The sequence below is a fragment of the Callorhinus ursinus genome, unplaced genomic scaffold, assembly GCF_003265705.2.
Source record: "Callorhinus ursinus isolate GAN/ISIS: 27379988/994484 unplaced genomic scaffold, GSC_fseal_2.0 scaffold77, whole genome shotgun sequence".
Taxonomy (NCBI): Eukaryota; Metazoa; Chordata; class Mammalia; order Carnivora; family Otariidae; genus Callorhinus; species Callorhinus ursinus.
In genome coordinates, this window is record NW_027397139.1 from 1,767,136 (window position 1) to 1,789,585 (window position 22,450).

Below are 22,450 nucleotides of genomic sequence, written 5' to 3' on the forward strand. Positions count from 1 at the left end.
CATGCATCCGCCCATCCATCGACTCATGCATCAACTCATCCTTCGACTCATGGATCTACTCATCCACTGATCTGTCCTTATGTTCTTCTTCATCTGCCCATCCATCTATTCCTCCTCCACGCAACCACCCATTTATCCACTTACCCATCCATTCATGCACCCACCCATCCATGCACCCACCCACCCATTTATCTCCCATCTGTCCATTCATCCATAAGCACATCCTCCTTCCCATCCATCCATTCATCCATCCATCATCTCCTTCATTATTTTTCTAACTATCCATCATTTTCTCCTTCAAATTTGTTCATCTATCCATCCGTCTATCCACTCATCCTGCCACCCCTCCACCTACTCATCTATCCTGTTCCTCACTCCACCAGGCAGCTGGACAGTGAGAATTCTTCCCCATTTACTACTAGTGTGACATTGGGCCAGTCACTTCTCTTTCTCTGGTCCTCAATTTCCCCATCTGTACAATGGGGATATCAGTCCCCTCCTTTGTAGAGTTTGTGAGGAGTGTAGGAGATGGTGAGGATTATGTGCCTGGTACATAGTGAGCAATCCGTAAACACGTGAGATTTGGCCTGGGATAGCCATGGTTGTGATGACCATCCCTGACATCCCCATGTTTCTGCTGCGGAATGGGGTGCAGAGGAGTATGGTGACTAACTGGGGTCGCACAGTGAGCCAGTGACAGACTCCTCCCTCCTGGCCTGGGTGATGGCCAGTGCAGCCTGTGGGCAGCCTTCCCGGACTCAGGGCTCAGGCCCCCATTTGATCTGCTGTTGCACCAGGTGGTGGTGGCCCGCGTGGCCCGGGTGTGCAAGAATGACCTGGGAGGTTCCCCTCGGGTGCTGGAGAAGCAGTGGACATCCTTCCTGAAGGCGCGGCTCAACTGCTCTGTGCCTGGGGACTCCCACTTCTACTTCAACGTGCTGCAGGCCGTCACGGGTGTGGTCAGCCTGGGGGGCCGGCCCGTGGTCCTGGCTGTTTTCTCCACCCCCAGCAACAGGTCAGAGGGCCCCGAGGGGAGCAAACTGGGGCACTGGGGGCAGAGGAGCAGGGAGTTCCCACATTCATCATATATTCCCTGGGTCCTGGGCTGGGTCAGATTGGACTTCCGAGTGGCATCAGCCCCAGACTGGGGTGGGACAAACACAGCCACTGACCCTCCATGGACCTTTGGTCAGAAGGGGCCAGATGGGGGGTGTCCTCATCTTCTGCCTTTAGAAGAGGGGGTCAAAGAGGGCTTCCTGGAGGAGGGGACATTGGAATGAGCCACCAATGGGTGTGAGATGGCAGAAGACGGAAGAGCATTCCAAGTTGAAGGAATAGCATGTGCAAAGGCCCTGAGGCTGTAGTGAGTTCCCTATGTTTAAATAATAAGGAGGAGGCCCCTGTGGCTGGAGAGGAGGAGGCAAGGGGGAGAGTAGAGGTTATGAGGGCAGAGAGGTGATGAGCCACTGGGAGGAGCCTGGACTGTATCCTGAGAGCTCTAGGGAGCCATGGCAGAGTGAGGAGCAGAAGAGAGACAAGGTCAGATGTGCATTTTTGGAAAGCCCCCTAGGGAATGGGTTGAAAGGGGGCAAGAGTGACATCTGGGAGACTGGACGTCCAGGCAAGTGACGATGGGTGGCCACGGAGGGACACAGGTGGCCATGGAGGAGCCAGCCTGTGGTCCAGTCTGAGCCCTGCTGAGGAAGCAGAGTGACTGGAGCGGATGGGTGGCATGTCTGGCCCAGGGGACGGAACATCTAACAGCTTCACCGGGACAAAGGCTCTCCAGCACGCTTGTCCAAGGCAGTGCCCTCCACCAGGCTCACCGCTGCCTCTCCCCTAACTCCCCCAGCATCCCCGGCTCGGCTGTCTGCGCCTTTGACATGACTCAGGTGGCCGCTGTGTTTGAAGGCCGCTTCCGTGAGCAGAAGTCCCCTGAGTCCATCTGGACACCCGTGCCGGAGGATCAGGTGCCACGGCCCCGGTGAGAGCCCCCTTGATCCCGAACCAGGTACCCAGGTGGGGTGTCCTGACCCTAGGACGAAGGGCTGGGACTTCTGGGTGGATTTTTTTTTTAATTTTTTATTGTTATGTTAATCGCCATACATTACATCATTAGTTTTTAATGTAGTTTCCAGGTGGATTTTGTGGGGCTGAGTTCAGCTGTACCCATTACACAGATGCAGAAGACTGAGGCCCTTTGGGCAGGGCAGCAGGTCCCCTGGCAAATGAGAGCCCCTCTGTAGGGATGTGCGAGGCCACCCTGACCACCACTTCCTCCCCACCTAGACCCGGGTGCTGTGCAGCTCCTGGCATGCAGTACAACGCCTCCAGCGCCTTCCCCGATGAGATCCTCAACTTTGTCAAAACCCACCCCCTGATGGACGAAGCGGTGCCCTCTCTGGGCCACGCGCCCTGGATCGTGCGGACTCTAATGCGGTCAGTCCCCATGCATGGCTGGGGTCCGGTGGGGCAGTGGGTGGTGACGAGAGCCCAGGCCAGGGTGGTGGGTGGGGAGGAAGAAGGGGGCCACCTGTGGGCATGAGGGCAAGGGGGAGGGCAGTCCTGCTGCAGCCAGGCCCTCCAGACAGCTGAGTATGCAGCGACCTAGGGCCGCGTGGTGGGGACGGGGTGGTGGCGGGGAGAGAGGTGAAGGGGGAGACAGGCCCAGCCTGGGGCCCACCTTGGAGGTCCGTCTCTCTGTGATGTGCACCCGCCTGGCATGGGTGGTGTCTCTACACATGCCCAGGGCACCGCAGGGGCTATAGGACCAGTCTAACCCCTGCCCACCCTGGCGCCAGGCACCAGCTGACGCGAGTGGCTGTGGACGTGGGCGCTGGCCCCTGGGGCAACCACACTGTTGTCTTCCTGGGCTCCGAGGTGGGCACCGTCCTCAAGTTCCTCATCTGGCCCAACGCCAGCACCTCGGGCACCACTGGGCCCAGTGTCTTCCTGGAGGAGTTTGAAACCTACCGACCAGACAGGTGGAGTGGGCAGAGGTCGGGAGGTGGGACCGGTGGGCGGGGAGATGGGGCTCGCCCTCGAGTCTTGCCAATCTGCTCACCTGCAGGTGTGGACGGTCGGGCAGTGGCGAGGCAGGGCGGCGGCTCTTGAGCCTGGAGCTGGACACAGCCTCAGGTGGCCTGCTGGCAGCCTTCCCCCGCTGTGTGGTCCGCGTGCCCGTGGCCCGCTGCCAGCAGTACTCAGGGTGCATGAAGTGAGTGCCCCCTGGCGCAGGCTGCGGAGGTGAGGGGGAGGCAAGGGGAAATAAGCATGGGAAGCCGGGAGAGCCAAGTTCAAGTCCAGGGCCCAACAGTGCCCTGACTCATTGAGCGATGAGTCGATGAGCCAGGCAGCGGACACAGCTCGTGCAAAGGCCCTGGGGCAGGAGTGGGCCTTTTATGTTGGAAGAACAGCAAGGAGGCCCGATTGGCTGGAGCAGAGTGAGCAAGCGGGAGAGAAGGAAGAGGGGAGGACAGCAAGGGGAGTGGGGCAGTTGTGCAGGGGCAGGGTCCTGTGGGCCAGGGGGAGGCTTGGGCTTTCAGAGGTGGGAGCCCTGGAGGGCTGTGGGCAGAGGGCTGTATGAGATCTGACTGACATCTTTAAGAGCGGCAGGAGCAAAAGCTGGGGCCAGGGAGACAGCTGTCTCTCTGCCTTTAAAATGGGTGGCAAGATCAGATGTAAAGTTCTGGTACGCCCCTAGGCTCAGCGTGAGCCCTCAACACGGAGAAATCCTTCCCTGAGCCCGCCATCATGGCAATAATGACGCCTGGGCTCCCACTTGGGCAAAAGTGAACTGTCCTGCGCCTTATCTAGAAAGTGGGGGAATAAGTAGCCCCTAGCGCAAAGATTTGTCACAAGGACTCCTGGAACTGGCAGTCAGAAGTACCTTGTAGGGGACTGTGGTTGATGGACCTGCTGGGTCACCTGTCTGCTCTAGGAACTGTATCGGCAGTCAGGACCCCTACTGCGGGTGGGCCCCTGATGGTTCCTGCATCTTCCTCAGCCCCGGCGCCAGGTACTGGGGGAGAGGGCCTAGGGGAGGGTGTCTCACCCACCTGACGACCAGGCTGTGGGAGAGGTTTCTGCTGACTGCCTTTCTTGCCCCGGTAGAGGCACCTTTGAGCAGGACGTGTCCGGGGCCAGCACCTCAGGCTTAGGGGACTGTACAGGTAAGCGGAGTGCGGGCGGGCGGGCAGGGGGGCTGGGGACCACCAAGGTTCTCCTAGTGCCCTTTGTTGCCCAGGCCCAGATGGGGGGGGGCTGGGGGAGGGGGGTGGCCTGGGTCAGGGCATTGGAGGGGCAGGGGTCCCACTTCCAGGAGGGGTGGCAGGGGAGGGACAGAGAGAGGCCAAGAGACAGGCCACGAAGTCGACAGACAGACTTGGGAGAGGACACACAGACCCCAGCAGACAGACAGACGCCGAGAGACAGGCAGACAGAGGCTCTGAAAGGGACACAGAGACACCACGGAGCAGACAGGCCGACTTTGGAGAGGACCGCTGGACAGCCAGAGGGGCCGAGGCGGCGGGAGGCGGGGACCGGGCCGTCCCCCGCGGCCTCTCTCACGCGGCCCGCGCTCCCGGCCAGGACTCCTGCGGGCCAGCCTGGCAGAGGAGCGCGCCGGGCTGGTGTCGGTGAACCTGCTGGTGACGTCGTCGGTGGCGGCCTTCGTGGTGGGCGCCGTGGTGTCCGGCTTCAGCGTGGGCTGGTACGTGGGCCTCCGCGAGCGGCGCGAGCTGGCGCGCCGCAAGGACAAGGAGGCCATCCTGGCCCACGGCGGCGGCGAGGCCGTGCTGAGCGTGAGCCGGCTGGGCGAGCGCCGGGCGGCCGGTCCTGGGGGCCGCGGCGGCGGCGGCGGCGGCGGCGGCGTGGTGGGCGGCGGCGGCGCCGGGGGCCCCCCCGAGGCCCTGCTGGCCCCCCTGATGCAGAACGGCTGGGCCAAGGCCACGCTGCTGCAGGGCGGCCCCCACGACCTGGACTCGGGGCTGCTGCCCACGCCCGAGCAGACGCCGCTGCCGCAGAAGCGCCTGCCCGCGCCGCACCCCCACGGCCTGGGCGCGCGCGCCTGGGAGCACGGCCACCCGCTGCTCTCGGCCTCCGCCTCCTCCTCCCTGCTGCTCTGGCCGCCCGCCCGCGCCCCCGAGCCGCCGCCCGCGCCCCCCGCGCCGGGCGAGCCGGCCCCCGACGCGCGCCTCTACGCCCGGCCCGGCCGCGCCTCGCACGGCGACTTCCCGCTCACCCCGCACGCCAGCCCCGACCGCCGGCGCGTCGTGTCGGCGCCCACGGGCCCCTTGGACCCAGCCCCCGCCGGCGACGGCTTCCCGCGGCCCTGGAGCCCGCCGCCCACGGGCAGCCTGCGGAGGCCCGGCCCGCACGGCCCGCCGGCCGCCGCCCTGCGCCGCACGCACACGTTCAACAGCGGCGAGGGCCGGCCGGGCGACCGCCACCGCGGCCGCCACGTGCGGCCCGGCACGGACTTGGCCCACCTCCTCTCCTACGGGGGCACGGACAGGACTGCGCCCCCCGTGCCCTAGGCCGGGGCCCGACGCCTCGGCGGTGCCAGCCACGGGAACCAGGAGCGAGAGAGCCGGCCCAGCTCCAGTGGGTGCTCAAGACCCCCTCCCCACCCGCGGTGGGGGGGAGCCCCCCCGGCCACACGGAAGCACAACGAGCCCGGCGCCCCCCCCCCCCGCCCCGCCCCGCCCGGGGCCGCGGGACACTGAGGCGGTTTGGGGGTGGGGGGGCGGGAGGAATGTGCTCTGGATTTGAGGTTGACCTTCTGCGCGTGGATTTGGGTATGTTTTCCAATTGGCGTTTCTTTTGCAGATTTCTATCCAATTGCACAACTCCGTTCTCGGGGTGTCAGCCGCGGGGCTTGGAGGCGGCGGGACAGGGGAGGGGCCGCATCCGCAGACCCAACCTCCCCGCCCCCCCCTTTCCAGGCCCCTCCTCAACCCAGGCTCCTGGCGTGTGTGGGTGTGTGTGTGTGTGTGCATGCCGTGTTCGTGTGTGCAAGGGGCCAGGAAGGGGAGGGAGGTGTGTGTGTGTGTGCCCACGAGGGCTGCTGCCGGCGTGTGTGTGTCGCGGCAGGCCACGCGTGCAGTGTACCTGTCTGTGTGCAAGGCGGTGGCCCCAGCGGCCTGGGCGTTGGCTGAGCCGGCGCCGGGGCTTCCAGAAGGCCCGGGGGCCTCCAAGGTGCCGGCTAGGAGTTTGAGGGGGAGACGAGAAGGGGTTTCGGGCAGGGGGGCCGGGAGGGCCTGCCCAGAAGTCATATTGGCAGCAGCTGTCTAAAGGGCTTGGTGGTCTGGGGGGCGGGGAAGGCGGGCGGGCCCCACTGTAAATATGGCCCCAGGGTGGTCAGAGGGTCCCATGCCACCCGTCCCCTTGTGACCTCTCCCTTGACCTCCAGCTGACCATGCATGCCAGCTGAGTGGCCAGCTGAGTCCTGGACCCTCTCTGGAGTTTGCCTCCCCCAACCCCCTCCCCATCAATAAAACTGTTTACAACCACCGGCCCCCAAGGCTCTGGGTCTGCTCTGTCTCCTACCGGTGGGACTTGGACCACACTTGCCCGGGACAGTTGGGAGTACTCCCCGCCCGCCCCCTGTGAGACTCATGGCGACAAGCAGAATTTGGGGGAACTAGGTGTGGAAATGGCGGGCGTCTTCATCTGGATGGGGCCAGTTTTCTGATTCATCCTTGAGCAAATATTTATTGTGCACCTGCTACATGCCAGGCAGTGTCGGGGACGAATCCCTGTCCTGATGGAGTTCACAGCCTAGTGGGGGAGACCGGCCCGCCACACACAAATTAGGAGGGGATTTGAAGTAGTGATATGCGCCGTCAAGAAAAGGCCAGATAATGTGCTAGGTCAGGGCTGACTGTAGGGTGGGGGAGGGGGTGGTCGAGGAGGGCCTGTAGGGGAGGTGACACTTGAGCTGAGAGGTGACATGTGAGAAAGCAGCTGTGGGGAGGTGCGCAGGCAGAAGGAACAGCCAGTGCAAGGCCCTCGGTGGGGACCGGCTTGGAGAAGGGGAAAGGTGGCCACAGCGGCCCCCAGCAACACGAGGAGGGCCGGGCAGGAGCAGGTGCAGGTGAGGAGGGAGAGGAGGGCAGGGGCTTCAGGCAGGAACAGCCTCACAGGTGCAGAGTGTAAAAGTTTTTGTTGTGGTAAAATCCACACAAATCCACATAAATTCGAACGCACCATTGGAACCGTTTTTAAGCGCACAGGTCAATGGCATGAAGCACGCTCACGCTGTCGGGCGCCCACCCCCACCATCCATCCCCAGAAATTTGCATCTTTCCAAAGTAAAACTCTGTCCACATTAAACATTAACTCCCCATCCTACCCCCCTCCCAGCGTTATGGATTTTATTTTAAGTGGGACAGGGAACTTTCCGAGGATTTTAAGCAGAGGGCGGGATCTGATTTCACTTTAAGAGATCTCTTTAGCATTATGCCTCCTTCGCGGTTCACACTCCCTCCTTCCCGCCCATGTCCGTGGGGCACCTGCTGTGTGCTGGGCTCTAGGGACTGAGCAGTGGACAAAACAGATCCAGCGCCCCCTTGTCCTGGGGGAGATTGTTAGTATAGTAAACAAAGAAACACAAAGCACTGTGCTGAACCTGTGTGTGTCCGTGCGCAGCATTGTGTAAGTTTCAGGTGTGCAACTCAGTGATTTGATGGGTGCAGATACTGCGCTAGGATTACCACAACAAATCCATTACCTCCTGTAGTTCTCTGTGTAAGCGATGAAAACATTTAAGGGCTACTCTCTTAGCAGTTTTCAAGTATATAACATTACCGTGTATGGTAAGGGTAACTATAGTCACCATGTTGTACATTACACCTCCTGGATGTACTCATCTTAGAACTGCACATTTGTACCCTTAGACCAACATCTCCCCATATCCTGCACCCCCTAGCCCCTGGCAGCCACCATCCTGCTCTGGGTTTTGGGTTTTTAAAATCCCATATATAAGTGAGAGTATACAGTGTCTTTCTCTGCCTGACTTACTTCACTTAGGGTAATACCCTCAAGATTCAATGACATTGTTGCAAATGGCAGCATTTTCTTCTTTTTTTACCTTTGAATAATATTCCAGGGTGTGTGTATATCACATTCTTTCTTTCTAAGATTTTATTTATTTGAGAGAGAGAGAGTGAGAGAGTGAGCGAGCAAGAGAGAGAGCATGGGCAGGGTGAGGGGCAGAGGGAGAAGCAGGCTCCGTACTGAGCAGGGAGCCCGATGCGGGGCTTGATCTTGGGACTACAGTATCATGACCTGAGCCAAAGGCAGATGAAGGCAGATGCTTAACCTACTGAGCCACCCAGGCACCCCTTTCTTTCTTCTTTCTTTCTTTCTCTTTCTTTCTTTCTTTCTTTCTTTCTTTTTATTGCATCTTTATCTATCCATCTGTCAATAACACTTAGGATGTTTCCATGTCTTGGCTATTGTGAATAATACTGCAAGGAACAAAGGAATACATGTGTCTTTTCTAGTTACTGTTTTGTTTTCTTTGGATAAATACCCAGAAGTGGGATTGCTGGATCATATATTCCCTATTTTTAATTTCCTGAGGGACCTCCATACTGTTTTCCACAGCGGCTGCACCAATTTACTTTCACACCAACAGTGAAGAAGGGTTCCTTTCTCTCCACATCCTCACCAACTTTGTTATTTCTTATCTTTTTGAATCTAGTTATTCTGACAAGTGTGAGGTAATATCTCATTGGGGTTTTGATTTGCATTTTCCTGATGATGAGTGATGTTGAGCACCTTTCATGTACCTCTTGGCCATCTAGATGTCTTCTTCGGAAAACTGTCTCTTCAGGTCCTTTGACTGTTTTGTAGGTGTCTGTTTTGTGTGTCTAACTCTATGGATCTGTTATTCTGTCAACGTGTCCTGCTTTGTCTGTGTCTCTGTGTGGTTCCATGTATTTTCACCTGTCTCTGTGTTGTATCTACCTGTGTATTCACGAGGATATCCATCTGTCTTTCTTTATGCCTGTCATGGTCAGCCTGCATGTGTGTCTCTGAACCTATGTGTCCACAAGACAGTACTCATATTCATTCTCAAAGCTTGATAGAGACAAAACTCTTCAGAGATTGGGCCGGGGAGAAGAGGCCATGGCCAGGCGTGATGGAAGTCCTGGGTGCAGGTAAAGATAACACATCACACCTGAATTTTTAGAATGCAACAAAAATGAAAGCTCTGAGTAGCCAAACCTGTGAGATGCAGCCAAAGCAGTTCCTAAAGGGAAATTTGTAGCCTCCAAATGCATTTATTAGGGAATGAGAAAGATCCAAAACAAACAGCACATTAGCTTCAGATGAAGAAACAAAGAGCAGAAGGGGCCCTTGGAGACTGAGTTCAACTTCATGAATATGGAAACTGAGGCCAAGAAAAGTTAAGCCACTTGCCCAAGATCATAAAATAAAGCAATTCCTAGCAGAGCTGGGAGCCAGGGCCAAGTTTTGTTCCTCCCAGGCCATTGTTCAAAGACCATGGAGACTTTTGGCATCGCTTACTTTTGAAATCTAGTTTCTAGAAATTATTTCGTCTTTTAAAAAAGGCCAACAATACATCATGAATTCAAGACAAGTGCTTTTTGTTATCTTCATTGAGCTTCCTGGTTGCTCAAATTTATTGCAAAGAGTATCTCTTGGCTTAAAGAGCTGTCCCTATCCCCTAGGAATGGTGCCTTGCAAACCAGACCCTTGATCCCCGGATTGGGGGAAGCGGGGATTCGGCCCCAGAGATTCTTGGGTGCCCACCCCTCAAAGGCAGGAATCAGGGGAATAAAAAACTGGGTAGAAGCAGGCGGAGAAGGGGGCAGGCAACCCCCCACCTGCCCTCCCCCTGCCAGGAAGCAATTTTGCAATTCTGACCACTCCCTTTCCCCTGCCTTGCTCAGGTCCAGCCATTAACGGGAACAGGATGTGGGTGAGGACTTCCCTAGGGTGGGTGGCCCTGACCCCAGTCCAGGCAGGTTATAAGGCTACATCACCAGGCCAAGGGAATACAGATGGAAAAGAGAGAGACCATCATGTCCTCTTGGAGCCCAGAGCGAAACCAGAGGTAAGTCCCCACCCCACCCATGGTAGGCAGAACTGGATACTAGACATTTCTGTTTGATGCATTGAAGTCAAAGGGCTAGATGTAGATCTGCAGGCTGGAATAGACCGACAGGCTGTAACTACAGACAGACATGCTCTCATACACACACTCACTATAGAAGTCCCAGGTGCTCCCCGGCCCAGGCAGAGAGTTGGAGTCTCACCAACACCTCCCGACCAACACCCCATCAGAGGCCTGCTGGAGGGACCAGGAGGAGCAGAAGCCCCAGCCCTCCAAGGAGTATGGTGCCAACTGTATACCACCCCATCCCAAGGCCAAATGCCTGTCCGAGATCTGCACAAAGCAGGATGCAGTTTCCACGTTCAGAGTTCCTTTTGGAGCCCTGGATTGCACCCGAGCACTTTGGAGCGAGATGGAGCTGCGGCTCCATCAGAGAAAGAAATGTAACCTTGTTTGGACGGAAAGAGGAGGAGGCCAGAGGGGAAACCTTGGGGAAGTCAGAGAGAGCTTCATGGGAAAGGGAGCATTGGGGCTGGGGCTTTGCAGGAAAAGTAGGAGTTCACTGGCCCTGCCTTCAAAATGTGTAGCCAGGGAGATAAGAAATGACCCAGAAAACAAGCTAGAACAGAAGAAACCAGGAAGAAATTAACAAATTTGACTGTAAGTAATTAACAGTCCACTGGGGCTGGGCTGGCCATGAAGAAGGGTCGCATTTATGGATCAGACTGAGAAACTCAGTTTTCAGAGAGTTAGACTGCTCTGTAACAGCAGCTACTTCGGGGAGCTGTGGGAAGGTGAGGGTGGAAGCCAGGAGAGGAGCCGGGGATGACTGCAGGGAGCCATGAGCTGGCATGGTCAAGGGTGCTGGAAACGGAGACAGGAAATAGTTGGCAGAGTCTGGGGACGCTTTCACCAAGCGAGGTGTGTTTTCTCTCATTGCCTGCAGCCCAGGAGGCCTGAGCTCCCATCTTTGTAGAACACTGTTCATGCTACTGCTATCTGTGGCCTCAGCCCAGGTTGTCACACCAAACCGTGACACCTGCTTGGTGTTCCAGTCGAGCAACGGCAGCTCCGTCTCCTGCCACCCACCTGCCAAACTCCCTCACCGCTTCCCAGCCGACACTGTCTACCTGGTGGTGGAGTTCTTCAACCTCACCCAGCTGCGGGCCGACACCCTCCAGGGCGCCTCTAACCTCCAGGAGCTGCACCTCTCCACCAACCAGCTGGAGAGCCTCTCGCCCAAGTTCCTGCTGCCGGTGCCTCTGCTGAAGGTGCTCGACCTAACCCGCAATGCCCTGACCCAGCTGCCCCCAGGCCTCTTCCGGGTCTCGGCCGCTCTCCACACCCTGGTGCTGAAGGAGAACCGGCTGGAAATTCTGGAGCCCTCGTGGCTGCAGGGGCTCAAAGCCCTGGGGCATCTGGACCTATCCGGGAACCACCTCCAGACACTGCCCCCTGGGCTGTTGGCCAACTTCACCTCCCTGCGCATCCTTGACCTCAGCAATAACCAGTTGAAGACTTTGCCCTCTGATCTTCTGAGGGGCCCCCTGCAGTTGGAAAGGCTGCATCTGGAGGGCAACAGATTGCGGGTGCTTGGAGAGGGGCTCTTGGCACCCCAGCCAGACCTGCGCTACCTTTTCCTGAACGACAACAGGCTGGCCACCGTGGCAGCTGGCGCCTTCCGAGGGCTGCAGCAGCTGGACATGCTCGATCTTTCCAACAATTTGCTCACCAGCGTGCCCAAGGGGCTCTGGACATCCTTGGGGCAGCCCACCCGGGACATGAAGGATGGCTTTGACATCTCTGGGAACCCCTGGATCTGTGATCAGAACCTGGATGACCTCTATGGGTGGCTCGTGGCCAACAAAGACAAGATGTTCTCCCAGAATGCCACACGCTGCGCTGGGCCCGAAGCCTCAAAGGGCCAGACGCTCCTGGAAGGAGCCGAGTCCCACTGAGGCCTGGGGCTAGGGTGGGGAGACAGGCCCGGCAGCACACTGCACAGTACTTAGCAAATAATTCACCTACGGCTTTCCAGAGCTGCCAGGATCCGCTTGGCCCAGGCTTCCCAAAATTCACGTTGGGCTCTCCAGCCTCCTTGTACCCTCTTCCAAGAATGCCTTTCCCTGGGGGCACTTGGCTGGCTCAGTCAGTAGTGCACGCAACTCTTAATCTCAGGGTCGTGAGTTCAAGCCCCACATTAGGCATGGAGCCTACTTAAAAGAAAAGAGAATGTCTTCCCCTGTTTTCCAGATCTCTTGGTCTCCAAGCTCCCTCAGCCTGCTCGGCCTCCCTCTGGCCCAGCCCTGGCTACACTAGGGTTGTCTCTATCTGGTTCTGCCTCCCCCACTTCGGGGGGTTCTCCGAATGCAGGGCCTGGGGCTGGGTTCCCTCATAGCCAGCATCATTCAGTTTGCGGTCGGACCGGAAGGGTTAATAAATAACTGTGGAATGGAATTGGAATACTAGAATAATTCACTGTGTTCTGAGCATCTCCCAGGTTGACTTCCTAGGCCTCCCCAGAGGAAGGAGAAGGAAAGAAGAGGCCTGACCCAGGGCCTGGGGTGCAGGACATGAGCTTCCAAACGGATCGCAGTTGGGATCTGACGGCCTGCAGCTCCTCCTCCCCCTCCCCCTATCCAAGACTTCACTGGAAATAAAACACTGACCGTTGCCCGGAGTGTCATTTTACCAGTGGATTCCTGCCAGAGCTTGTGTCCTGGGGAAGGTTTAAATTAAACTGGATTGCTTCAGGTCTCCAAATAATTTGTCATGCTGGCCCGTGACAACCCAGGGGGATAGCCACCCAGGGCAGGCCTGGGCAGGCTGGGTGGAGCTGAAGGCTTAGGAGCCTGTGTTCTTCCAACTCAGAACCTTGGGCCACCTGCTGACACAGTGCTGGGCATGCTGGGAGCCAGAGTCAGATTTGGCGGGACCGCTGGGTGTTTGGGGGAAGGCCCCCTGGAAGAATGGTCATGCCCACGGTGGTGGTCATTCCAGGCATGACGGTGAAAGCCAGGGAGGGGCCTGGAGTCTGGCAGAGCGGGGTTTGAATCGGATCCCTCAATTTGCTCATCTGTAAAATGGGGATCCAAGGGAATGAGCCGGCCTGAATCCTGGCTGAGTTAAACTGCAGATTTTTTTTTTAAAGATTTTATTTATTCATTTGCGAGAGAGACAGAAAGAGAACAAGCAGGGGGAGAGGTAGAGGGAGAGGGAGAAGCAGACTCCCTGCTGAGCAAGGAGCCCGATGCGGGACTCGATCCCAGGACCCTGGGATCATGACCTGAGCCGAAGGCAGACAGACGCTTAACCATCTGAGCCACCCAGGCGCCCTAAACTGCAGATTTTTTTTAAAATAACAAGAAAGACCTTGAGGACTTGCCCAAGGTCACTCCTCGCCGAGGCGGTGGGGGCTGTGATCGTCCTCCACTGTTTCTGCGGCAACAGCTGGGTGACAAGTGGCCAAAACTGGCCAACGTAAGTAGCTCAATCCTGGGGCATCCAGCGTCCTCGAGTTACTATGACAACCGCGGAGCCCCCCCACCCCCCCACCCCCACACCGAGCCCCAGGGAAGCGCGCGGGGTGGGGAGGATAGGCTGGGGCCCCGCCCCCGGGACACTCCTCCGCACGGCCCCTCCCCATTGGTCAGTTCCCGAAGGCCCCGCCCCCCGAGCCGCTATAAGGCGGGCGGGGCCAGCGGTGGGCGGAGACTGGAGCCCGAGTCTGGGGTCCGCAGCTGCACTTGGGGGCCGTGGCTGCGCGCGCTCAGGTGAGTGCCACGCGGAGAGCGTCCAGGAGAGCCCCGCAGATTTGGGGGCTCCAGGTCAGGTGGGCGGGAGAGGATCCAGCGGCGTGAGAGGGGAGGGGGATGACGGGCCCAAGCAGGTGGCCGAGACCCTTGGCCCAGTTGGCTGAAGCTCAGGACCCAGTTGGGCGGGGACCGGGCTCTGAGGGCACAGGGTGGGGATAGGGGAAGAACCGCGAGCGGGAGTCTCAGGTAGAACTCTCCAGTCTGAGTCTGCTTAGATGAGTGGCCTTGGAAACACCCATGGACCTGCTGGCCGCCTCAGTTTCCCTGTCAGTCTGTGGGTTTATTGGGATTCCGCGGCTACCACCCCCACCCCTGCAGCGGGCTGCGTGTGCAGTTCTGTCGGGGAAGGGTGAGTTGGGGGGTCGGCAGGGGCAGCAGGGACCTCCTCTCCTTTGCAGAAGAGGAAACAGCTCAGAGAGGTGAAGGCACTTGCCCAAAGTCACACAGCAGGTAATGGCAGGATTTGAACCCAGGTCTTTCTCTCTCCAGAGCCCATGCTTTGAATCACTACAATGTCCCCACCTTGCCAGAGCTCTCTAGTGTGCACCTACTGTGTGCAGAGCTCTGTGCATGCATTGTCCGTGTCCCTCGTGACACTGTGAGGTAGGTATTATCATTACCTTATTTTTCTTAAGATTTACTTATTTATTTGAGAGAGAGAGAGAGAGAGTGAGCGTGTGCAAGTGGGGGAGGGGCAGAGGGAGAGGGAGAAAAATCTCAAGCAGACCCCCTCCTGAGCGCAGAGCCCAACACAGGCCTCATGCCCCTAACATCATGACCTGAGCTGAAACCAGGAGTCAGATTCTCAACCGACTGAACCACCCAGGTGCCCCTATCATTACCCTATTTTGAGGAAACTGAGGCCCCAAGAGAGAACAATACTTGCCCAAGTCACAAAGCCCAGCGGGACAGAACCCAAGGCCTGGGCAGGCCCCAGGAAGGCTGGTGTGTAGAGGCCCCTCTCACTCTGTCCTGCCCCTCAGGGTGTTTGCAGCAGGCATGTCAGAAGATGAAGCTGCTCAGCCCCCCAGAACCAGCTTGTGGGAACAGAATCAGCAGGTGAGGGTCCACCCCTCCCATGGAGCAGGGGCACAGGCAAGGGTGGGGGGATATCCCTTCTGGGACAGTTTCAGACCAGGTACCCCCTCTCTTTCCTATCCTCGCTGGACCATGGGTGGCTCATCTTCCCCATTTCCCAGAGGGGCACAGTGATGCCCGGGGCGGGGAGCGTCTCTCGCCCGCCCCCAACCTCCGGGTCTCTGCCCGGAGACTCTGCATCAGACCTTGCTCCCAGCACTTCACGCCCGTCGCCTCCGTGAATCTCCCAGCCCTAGAAACCCATTTTACAGATGGGGAGGCCGAAGCCCCAAGTTACGTGTGCAGTCCCCCCAACCCTCTCGCCCACCCCGTCATCCTGGCCCAGAGACGGCAAGTGGATTGAGGTGTGGCTGAGCTCCCCACCCCCCACCCCCCAGAGGCCACGCTGATGCGGCCTCTTCCCGCAGAGCGTGGTGCAGCGCGTGGTGGCCCTGCCGCTGGTCAGGACCACGTGCACCGCTGTCCTCGATGCTTACAGTGCGGCTAAGGACAGGCACCCGCTGCTGGGCTCCGCCTGCCGCCTGGCTGAGCACTGCGTGTGTGGCCTGACCACCCGTGCCCTGGACCACGCCCAGCCGCTGCTCAGCCACCTGCAGCCCCAGCGTGAGTCCCCCCCCACCCGGCCCACGACCCTGGGTCCTGTGGTTTGCCCTGCTGGCCCGCCCTCCGTGCTCTGGATGACATGCATGTGCCTCCGCATGACGTGCTCTGGAGTGGACCCGCTGAGCTGGGACCTCCTCAGTCTTACTTACCGTGTGTGCCGTTTGTCCGTCCACCCGTCTGTCCCCCATCCACCCGTCTCACCCTCCGCCAGTCCTGCCCGCGCCATCTCCTGTCTTCTGCCTGCCCGGCCCCCGCTCTCCATTCTGCCTGCACCCGCTGTGGGTTGTCCCTCTGCGGCCGGACCTCCTGGACCTCCGCCGTTAGCTGTTACCGGGGCCCCCCTTTCCGTCCCCGTTCTGTGCATCCTCCCGTGTTGAGTGGCCTGACAGACCTCGGGGTCCTCGGGGTCCTCCGCCTCTCCACCTCCCTCCCCGTCTGCCTCTCTGTCGTTGCCCCTACATGTCCCAGGCCCCAAATGTCCCCGCACTCCTGGGGCCAGCTGAGGGGTCCAACCTGGCACAGGGATGGGGCTGGGGCGGAAAGACCCTTGGCTTCACGTCTGACTGAGGAAAGGGGTCACCTGAGGTTCCCAGCTCAGGGTCTCCCCACCTCCTCCTCAGCCAGTTTGGGTGACCTTGAGCCTGCTCGCTGGGGTGTCCGAGCCGGGCACGAGCGAGGAGTCGCCTTGGCTCTGGAGGCAGCCCGGTGGCGGGCTGAGGCAGGGAGGGCAGTGGAGGTGGGGTCCAGCCTGGTGCCCCACCCACACCCTCAGGGTCCCCAGCGCCTCGCAGGGTGGCCCAGGCCTCCCTCTACCTCTCCCGACCTCCCTTGCCCTCACTCCCTGTCTCTCCCCTCCAGTGGCCACAGTGAACAATCTCGCCTGCAGGGGCCTGGACAGGCTGGAGGAGAAGCTGCCTTTTCTCCAGCAACCTTCGGACACGGTACCCTGGGGACCCAGGGAGGGGTGGAGGTGGGAGGGAGCGGCACAACCTTCCCCGTGACCAGCCTGGACACCTGGGCTAGCCAGACTGGGGAGGGGGGAAGGAGGGGGCTGAGTCAGGTTTCGGTCCAACTCAGAAAACACCAGCCGAATTAAAATGATCAGCACCCGAGTTTATGGAGCGCTTAAGACGCGCCGGTTGGGGCCCATCATCCCCTCAACAACCGTGTGGGGGAGAACTTTTCTTTTCCTCCATTTTATAGAGGGGAAATTGAGGCCCAGAGCCAGTAGGGGACCCCTTGGCACCCAGCCCCCGGGAGCCGGGGTGAGAGAAGGGAGCCAAAAATCTAGAAGGGGCCCCCTCCCACCAGGTGGTGACCTCGGCCAAGGATACGGTGGCCAGTGGTGTGACGGGCGTGGTGGGCCTGGCCGGCCAGAGCCACCGCTGGAGTGTGGACCTAAAGCGCTCCATGAGCCACGCTGTGGACGTCGTGCTGGGCAAGTCAGAGGAGCTGGTGGACCACTTCCTGCCCATGACCGAGGACGAGCTCGGTGAGGCTGGCACCCTCCCACCCTGCCCTGCCCCTGAGTCCTTCTGCCCAGTCTGCACCCCCGGAGGTGACGGATCAGAGCAGTCCGGGACTTGGGCAGGGCCGCACAGCAGTTCATCAGGAAACACCGAGCTGGAGCCCAGGCCTGACGTCCCCGTCCACGGCCACGGCCCCCCGACCCACATCCTACTAGAAATCAGACCACACAGACCCTAAGAGTCTACGGGGCTTGGAGACTTGAGGGCGCCGGCCTCAAACTGGCCTAGGCAGCGCCTTTAGAATGTTTTACTTCATCGCATGCATTTAACCGTCACACTGTGCCCTCCAAATCCCGATTTGTGGCCTGTCCTCAAACACTAAACACTCGGGCTGAAGGGCATCTGCCCTCTCCCGGGGCGCCTGGCCGGCTCAGTCGGTGGAGCGTGTGACTCTTGATCTCGGGGCTGTGAGTTCGAGTCCCATGTTGGGAGGTAGAGAGGCCTTAAAAAATAAAATTCTTAAAAAAAACAAAACAAAAACAAAACACACCATTCTCCAACTTTCTACATCTTGTCTCTGACCCCGGAGGCCATCTGACTTCTTAACCCCTGCTTTAGGGCACTAGAAGAACTTGTCGAGGCACTCCCTCCTCCACAGAAAGGCTGCAAGGCATTTATGAAGCACCTACTGTGTGCCGAGCACTTGTAGGATATTCTTCACAGACCGTTCGGTAGAGGGGTTAACTCCAGCCTGGGTTGGAATCCCGGGTCTGCCTCTTGCACACCATGGGACTTCATCCCCTTTGCCTCAGTGTTCCTCATCTGTAAATGGGGCTAATAGTAGTGCCTACGTCATAGGGTTTGGGGAAGGTTAAGTGAGTTGATATTGGTAAAGGAAAGCTGGGAGCCCGTGGGCTTGTCAACCCAGAAGGAGGGTGAGCAGATGTGGCAGGGGTGGCCACACTGACCCCCTCGCCCGTCCCATCCTCCCAGCGGCCCTGGCAGCCGAGGCTGAGGGCCCGGAAGTGGGCTCCGTGGAAGAGCAGAGGAGACATCAGGGCTACTTTGTGCGTCTGGGCTCCCTGTCAGCGCGGCTCCGCCACCTGGCGTATGAACACTCCCTGGGGAAACTGAGGCAGAAGAAACACCACGCCCAGGACACACTGGCCAAGCTGCAGGAGACGCTGGAGCTGGTGAGAACCTTCTGTCCACTCCCGCGCTGTGATGCAGGCCGGTAGGCACGGCCTGAGTGCCAACCGAGCACCTTGTCCCAAGCTGGTCCGAAGGGGGAGGCACAGCCGAGCTCAGCTGCCTCCAGCCGTGCGTGTTCAGGGCTGGGGCAGAGTGGGGACACAGGGCTGGGCCAGCTTAAGGGGGGTCAAGGCTCAGCGTGGGGAGATGGGAGGGGGCTTCGTCCCATGAAGGGAGGGGAGTAGGAGCTAGAATTTATAGGTAGGTAGGGTAGCTCAGGAGAGAAAGTGCCCCTTCCCTTGCTTTCCTGCCACCAACCCCAGTCCTCCCCAGGCTGTAGGTTCTTGCCTCGTCCCTCACTGTCCATCCCTCCCTGCTCCACAGGAACACAGCAGCTCCCATCTAACTGAGCTTGGTAAGTTCAGACGCCCTTAACCGGCTCCTCCTCCACCTCAACCTCCATCCTTCCAGGGGCTCCGGTCAAAACCCAGGAGCAGCCCTCGACTCCCCTCTTCTCCTCCACTCCCACATCTCGCACATCAGCCGGTACCCCAGTTCTGCCCACAGCTCCCCCTTCTCTTCCCCCCACCCAGGTCCAGCCCCCATAACTGCACCTGGTCCATCCGGGACCCCACTCTGTCCTCCCCAGAGCAGCCACCAGAGGGCGCATATGAGCCCCTGAGTCTGTTGATGTCCCTGAGCACAATGTCCTCAAGGTCCATCCATGTGGTAACAGGTGCCAGAATAGCCCTTCCCTTTTAAGGCTGAATCATATTTCAGGGTACAGATGGACCACAGTTTGTTTCCATTTATCTTCTAATGCCTACCCTGTCCTGGGCACCGAAGGCACAGTGGCTCCCTCAGGACACTCACAGTCCAGTAGGGGGATCAGGGTCAGGATGGAGAACATGCCAGGGGCTGTAGAATCTGCCCAGCCAGGAGGGGAGGAGGGAAGACTTCCTGGAGGAGGAGACATCTACATTGAAACTTAAACTGGAGTGAACGAGGCAGGGGCATGGGGTGAAGGGAAGTGTGTCCCTGGCAGAGACGAGCACGGCCAAAATGAGTCTGAGCTTTAGGGGACCCACAGGTCGCAGGGTCTGGCCAAGAGCAGAGGAGAGAACGGGCAGGTGGGCCAGGCCGAATCAGCAGGCGGGGAAGGTTGCAGGAAGAAGATGTTCTCCAGATGCTTATCAAGACCAGATCTAGGCTAGGGTGCTGGCTCCCCCGAGCCTCCAAGTCCTCCAGCTCTGACCACCACTGTCCCCATCCCCTCAGATCAACCTCATGCAGGGCGGGGCGACACCCACGGCCCCGACCCGCCCTGGGAAGGTGCACGAGCTTTGGGAGGACTGGAGCCAGCACTCCCCAGAGAATGGCCGCCGCCGCCGCAGCCAGGTAGGGTGACGGGGAGAGGGTGAGCAGGGGGCGTGTGTGTGGGGGGGGGTGTTCTGGATCTGCCCAGGGTCGCCAGGGGCCGGGCTCCAGCTGTCTTAATCCAAGTGCTGAGCTCAGCTGTTTGGAGTGTGCATGGAGAAACTGAGGCAGGGCGCTGGTCCCAGGGGGCGCCCATCTGGGACGCTGAGGCCCCCCCCTCCCCCACAGGCAGAGCTGGAGACGCTGGTGCTGTCCCGCACTCTGATGCGGGAGCTGCAGAGCACAGTGGACGCGCTGGAGACCAGCGTGCGGGGCCTGCCCCCGGGCGCCCAGGAGAAGGTGGCCGAGGTGCGGCGCAGTGTGGACGCCCTGCAGTCCGCCTTCGCCGACGCCCGCTGCTTCGGGGATGTGCCGGCCGCCGCCCTGGCCGAGGGCCAGGGCAGTGTGGCCCGGGCCCACGCCTGTGTGGACGAGCTGCTGGAGCTGGTGGTGCAGGCCGTGCCGCTCCCCTGGCTGGTGGGGCCCTTCGCGCCCATCCTCGTGGAGCGGCCTGAGCCCCCGCCGGACCTGGAGGATCTGGTGGACGAGGTCGTGGGGGGCCCTGACCCCCGCTGGGCTCACCTGGACTGGCCGGCCCAGCAGAGAGCCTGGGAGGCCCAGCACGGGGACGGGCCAGCCCTCCCAGAGGACATTCGCAAGGAGGAACCCACACCCCCGAGCCGCCCCAAGCACACCCTGATGCCAGAGCTGGACTTCTGACCTGATAGGGCCGAGGGGCGGCAAGCAGGAGGCCGCCTGTATCCCGAGGTCCCTGCTGCCCCCTAGTGGCCATGCCTCTGCACTAACAGCCCGTGCTGCGGCCTTGGCCCAGGGGCAGGGTTGGGGTGGGGGGCTGAATCCAGAATCTCAGACCCTCCCCAAACCTTCCCTTGGACATATGGGGGCTGGAACCCAGTCCAGGTCCCACTAGCCTCAAGCTGGGTTCATCTATCTGTGGCCCCCATCCCTGCACCCCAAGAAGCAGATCAAAACTCCCCCACAAAAACACACATTTTGCCCAATGGCTTCTACTTGGGGTTTTGAAAAGTGAGCACCCTCTTCCCCCACACCTTGTACATCCTTGACTGAGGGGTCCCCGAAGATATCCAGCTGTATCAGCTGGACCTGCCAGATCCACTTGCTTTGCCCTTTGGGGTTTGTGATCCAACATAAAGCTGCTTTGTGTTGTCCAAAGGCCTGTGGCCTCTGTTCAGGCCAGGGTGGGTCTGAGTTGCAGGGTGCTGGGGGCCTCAGGTGTTTCTCTGCTTGGCAGAAGCCAAGATTGGAGATTCAAAAGCAGTGAGAATGCCTCTCTGACCGGCTTGACATCCGTCTGGAGTCCCACCACTAGCGCCAGGCCCACCGGGGTTAGGCATCCAGATGTAGCTTCCTGGAATAGAAGCTATTCACACTTTAGTATAAATGAATTTCTTGGAAACTGCAGAGAACAGGATCGGAGGGAGGAAGAAGTCAGATGGGGCAGCCCCTCCTACGCCAACCTCCCTAGACCCGCAGGGGCTGATCTTGCTGTGATTTCTCCAGCTGCTCTGGTCAGGATGGGGCAGACAGAGGTAGGGGAAGGGCCACGGGCCAGTCTCTTGGGGGCCTTCCCATCCTTTAACCGAATTCTTCGCTGCCCCTCAAACTCCCCTGTGGCTGGGTGGGGTGTTAGGAAACCACAGTGTAATGTGGTGAGGTCAGGGTGGCCCCTGGCTTCCCTAGGACCTGGCCCAAAGGCAGCTCTGGGAGGCTGAACTACCTCCCACGAGCCAGATTCACTTCCCTGCCCCTGCTCAGGAAAGTCCATGGCTCCCACTCACCCTCAGAGCAACTGTCCAAACTCCTCACCCTGGCATTTGAGAACTTCTGGTTTCATCGCAGATGAAACCCCTCCACAGACATTGCTGCATTCCCACCGAACTGTGCATATTCCCTTACTACTGGGCCTTTGCCCAGGCTGTGCCTGGAATATTCTCCCAGCCCACCACCCATCTCTTGGACACATCCGACCCACTGTCAAGCCCCAGCCCCAATGCCACCTCCTCCAAGAGGCTTTCCCTCACTCAGCCCCAGCGAGAGAGCTCCAACCCTCCACAGCTCACCTTCTTGGGACTCCAAGCCCCTTCTACCTGGACTTAGAGCCACAGGCAACCTTGCCTTCTCTTCCCCCACAGGACTGGGGGCTCCTGGGGGGCCGGGTGGTGAGGATGGGCAGAGGGGCACACGGGAAGGGCATTTTGCAGAGGGAGGCTCGGGCAGAGACGTGGCAGTGGGGAAGTTGGTGTGGCAGGAACAGTGCCAAGGGAAAGCTAATGGACTGAGGGAAAATTTTGGAGTTGGAGCAGTAGATAAAGGCCCTGGGGTTGAGCCTCAGCCTGGCCTACAACTGGGTGGGCAAGCTATGTGCCTCACTGGAGCCTGGTTCCTCCTCTGGGGGGTGGGTATGAACGTAACGAGGCGACTGCGCTCAGCCCTAGGACCTGCTTCACGCTCGGGAGCTGCCGTTCACTTATTCATGTGTTCGGTCGACAAACACAGACTGTTGAGCACCTGCTATGTGCCAGACAGGCAGCAAACCAGATAAAAATCCTGCTGTTGGGGACCTTACAATGCAGCTGGAGAGACAGACAATGAACAAGAAAACTACGTAAATTATTTGTCTTAGTTTTAGCAGATGATGAGAAATATAAAAGGGATGGAGGATGGGGGCCGTGTGAGGGTAGGAGGAGGGGTGTGTATTTTTAAATAGGAGAAGGGGGTCGAAGAGGGCC

The 22,450-nt window shown here is 59.3% G+C and overlaps 3 protein-coding genes across 13 annotated transcripts in view; all 3 read left to right on the plus strand.

Annotated features, from left to right (window-relative positions):
• SEMA6B (semaphorin 6B) overlaps positions 1–6,517 on the plus strand; it is a 27,434-nt gene extending 20,917 nt beyond the window's left edge. For all 5 annotated transcript variants that reach the window (XM_073887188.1, XM_073887187.1, XM_025861374.2 and 2 more), the window contains exons 10-17: positions 798–1,015; positions 1,853–1,984; positions 2,290–2,439; positions 2,802–2,984; positions 3,071–3,217; positions 3,941–4,018; positions 4,114–4,172; positions 4,591–6,517. In XM_073887188.1, coding sequence (XP_073743289.1) covers positions 798–1,015; positions 1,853–1,984; positions 2,290–2,439; positions 2,802–2,984; positions 3,071–3,217; positions 3,941–4,018; positions 4,114–4,172; positions 4,591–5,537 — 1,914 coding nt within the window. In that variant the 3' untranslated portion in view covers positions 5,538–6,517. The remainder of the gene's footprint in view (positions 1–797; positions 1,016–1,852; positions 1,985–2,289; positions 2,440–2,801; positions 2,985–3,070; positions 3,218–3,940; positions 4,019–4,113; positions 4,173–4,590) is intronic.
• Positions 6,518–9,953: 3,436 nt separating this feature from the next.
• LRG1 (leucine rich alpha-2-glycoprotein 1) lies at positions 9,954–12,760 on the plus strand. Its single transcript, XM_025861397.2, has 2 exons — positions 9,954–10,087; positions 11,034–12,760. The coding sequence occupies exons 1-2, from the start codon at positions 10,035–10,037 to the stop codon at positions 12,043–12,045; spliced, it is 1,065 nt and encodes a 354-aa protein (XP_025717182.1). The 5' UTR covers positions 9,954–10,034; the 3' UTR covers positions 12,046–12,760.
• Positions 12,761–12,874: 114 nt separating this feature from the next.
• On the plus strand, positions 12,875–20,873 carry PLIN5 (perilipin 5). Of its 7 annotated transcripts, none has more exons than XM_025861391.2 (9): positions 12,875–13,567; positions 14,392–14,505; positions 14,886–14,961; positions 15,408–15,603; positions 16,462–16,544; positions 16,915–17,095; positions 18,066–18,265; positions 19,542–19,661; positions 19,869–20,873. In XM_025861391.2, the coding sequence occupies exons 3-9, from the start codon at positions 14,902–14,904 to the stop codon at positions 20,397–20,399; spliced, it is 1,371 nt and encodes a 456-aa protein (XP_025717176.1). In that variant the 5' UTR covers positions 12,875–13,567; positions 14,392–14,505; positions 14,886–14,901; the 3' UTR covers positions 20,400–20,873. The 7 variants fall into 7 exon arrangements, with proteins under 7 accessions (XP_025717176.1, XP_073743315.1, XP_025717177.1 ...); XM_073887215.1 differs by lacking the exon at positions 12,875–13,567 and adding an exon at positions 13,784–13,860 and having other exon boundaries at positions 15,479–15,603; XM_025861393.2 differs by lacking the exon at positions 12,875–13,567 and adding an exon at positions 13,790–13,860.
• Positions 20,874–22,450: the final 1,577 nt, after the last annotated feature.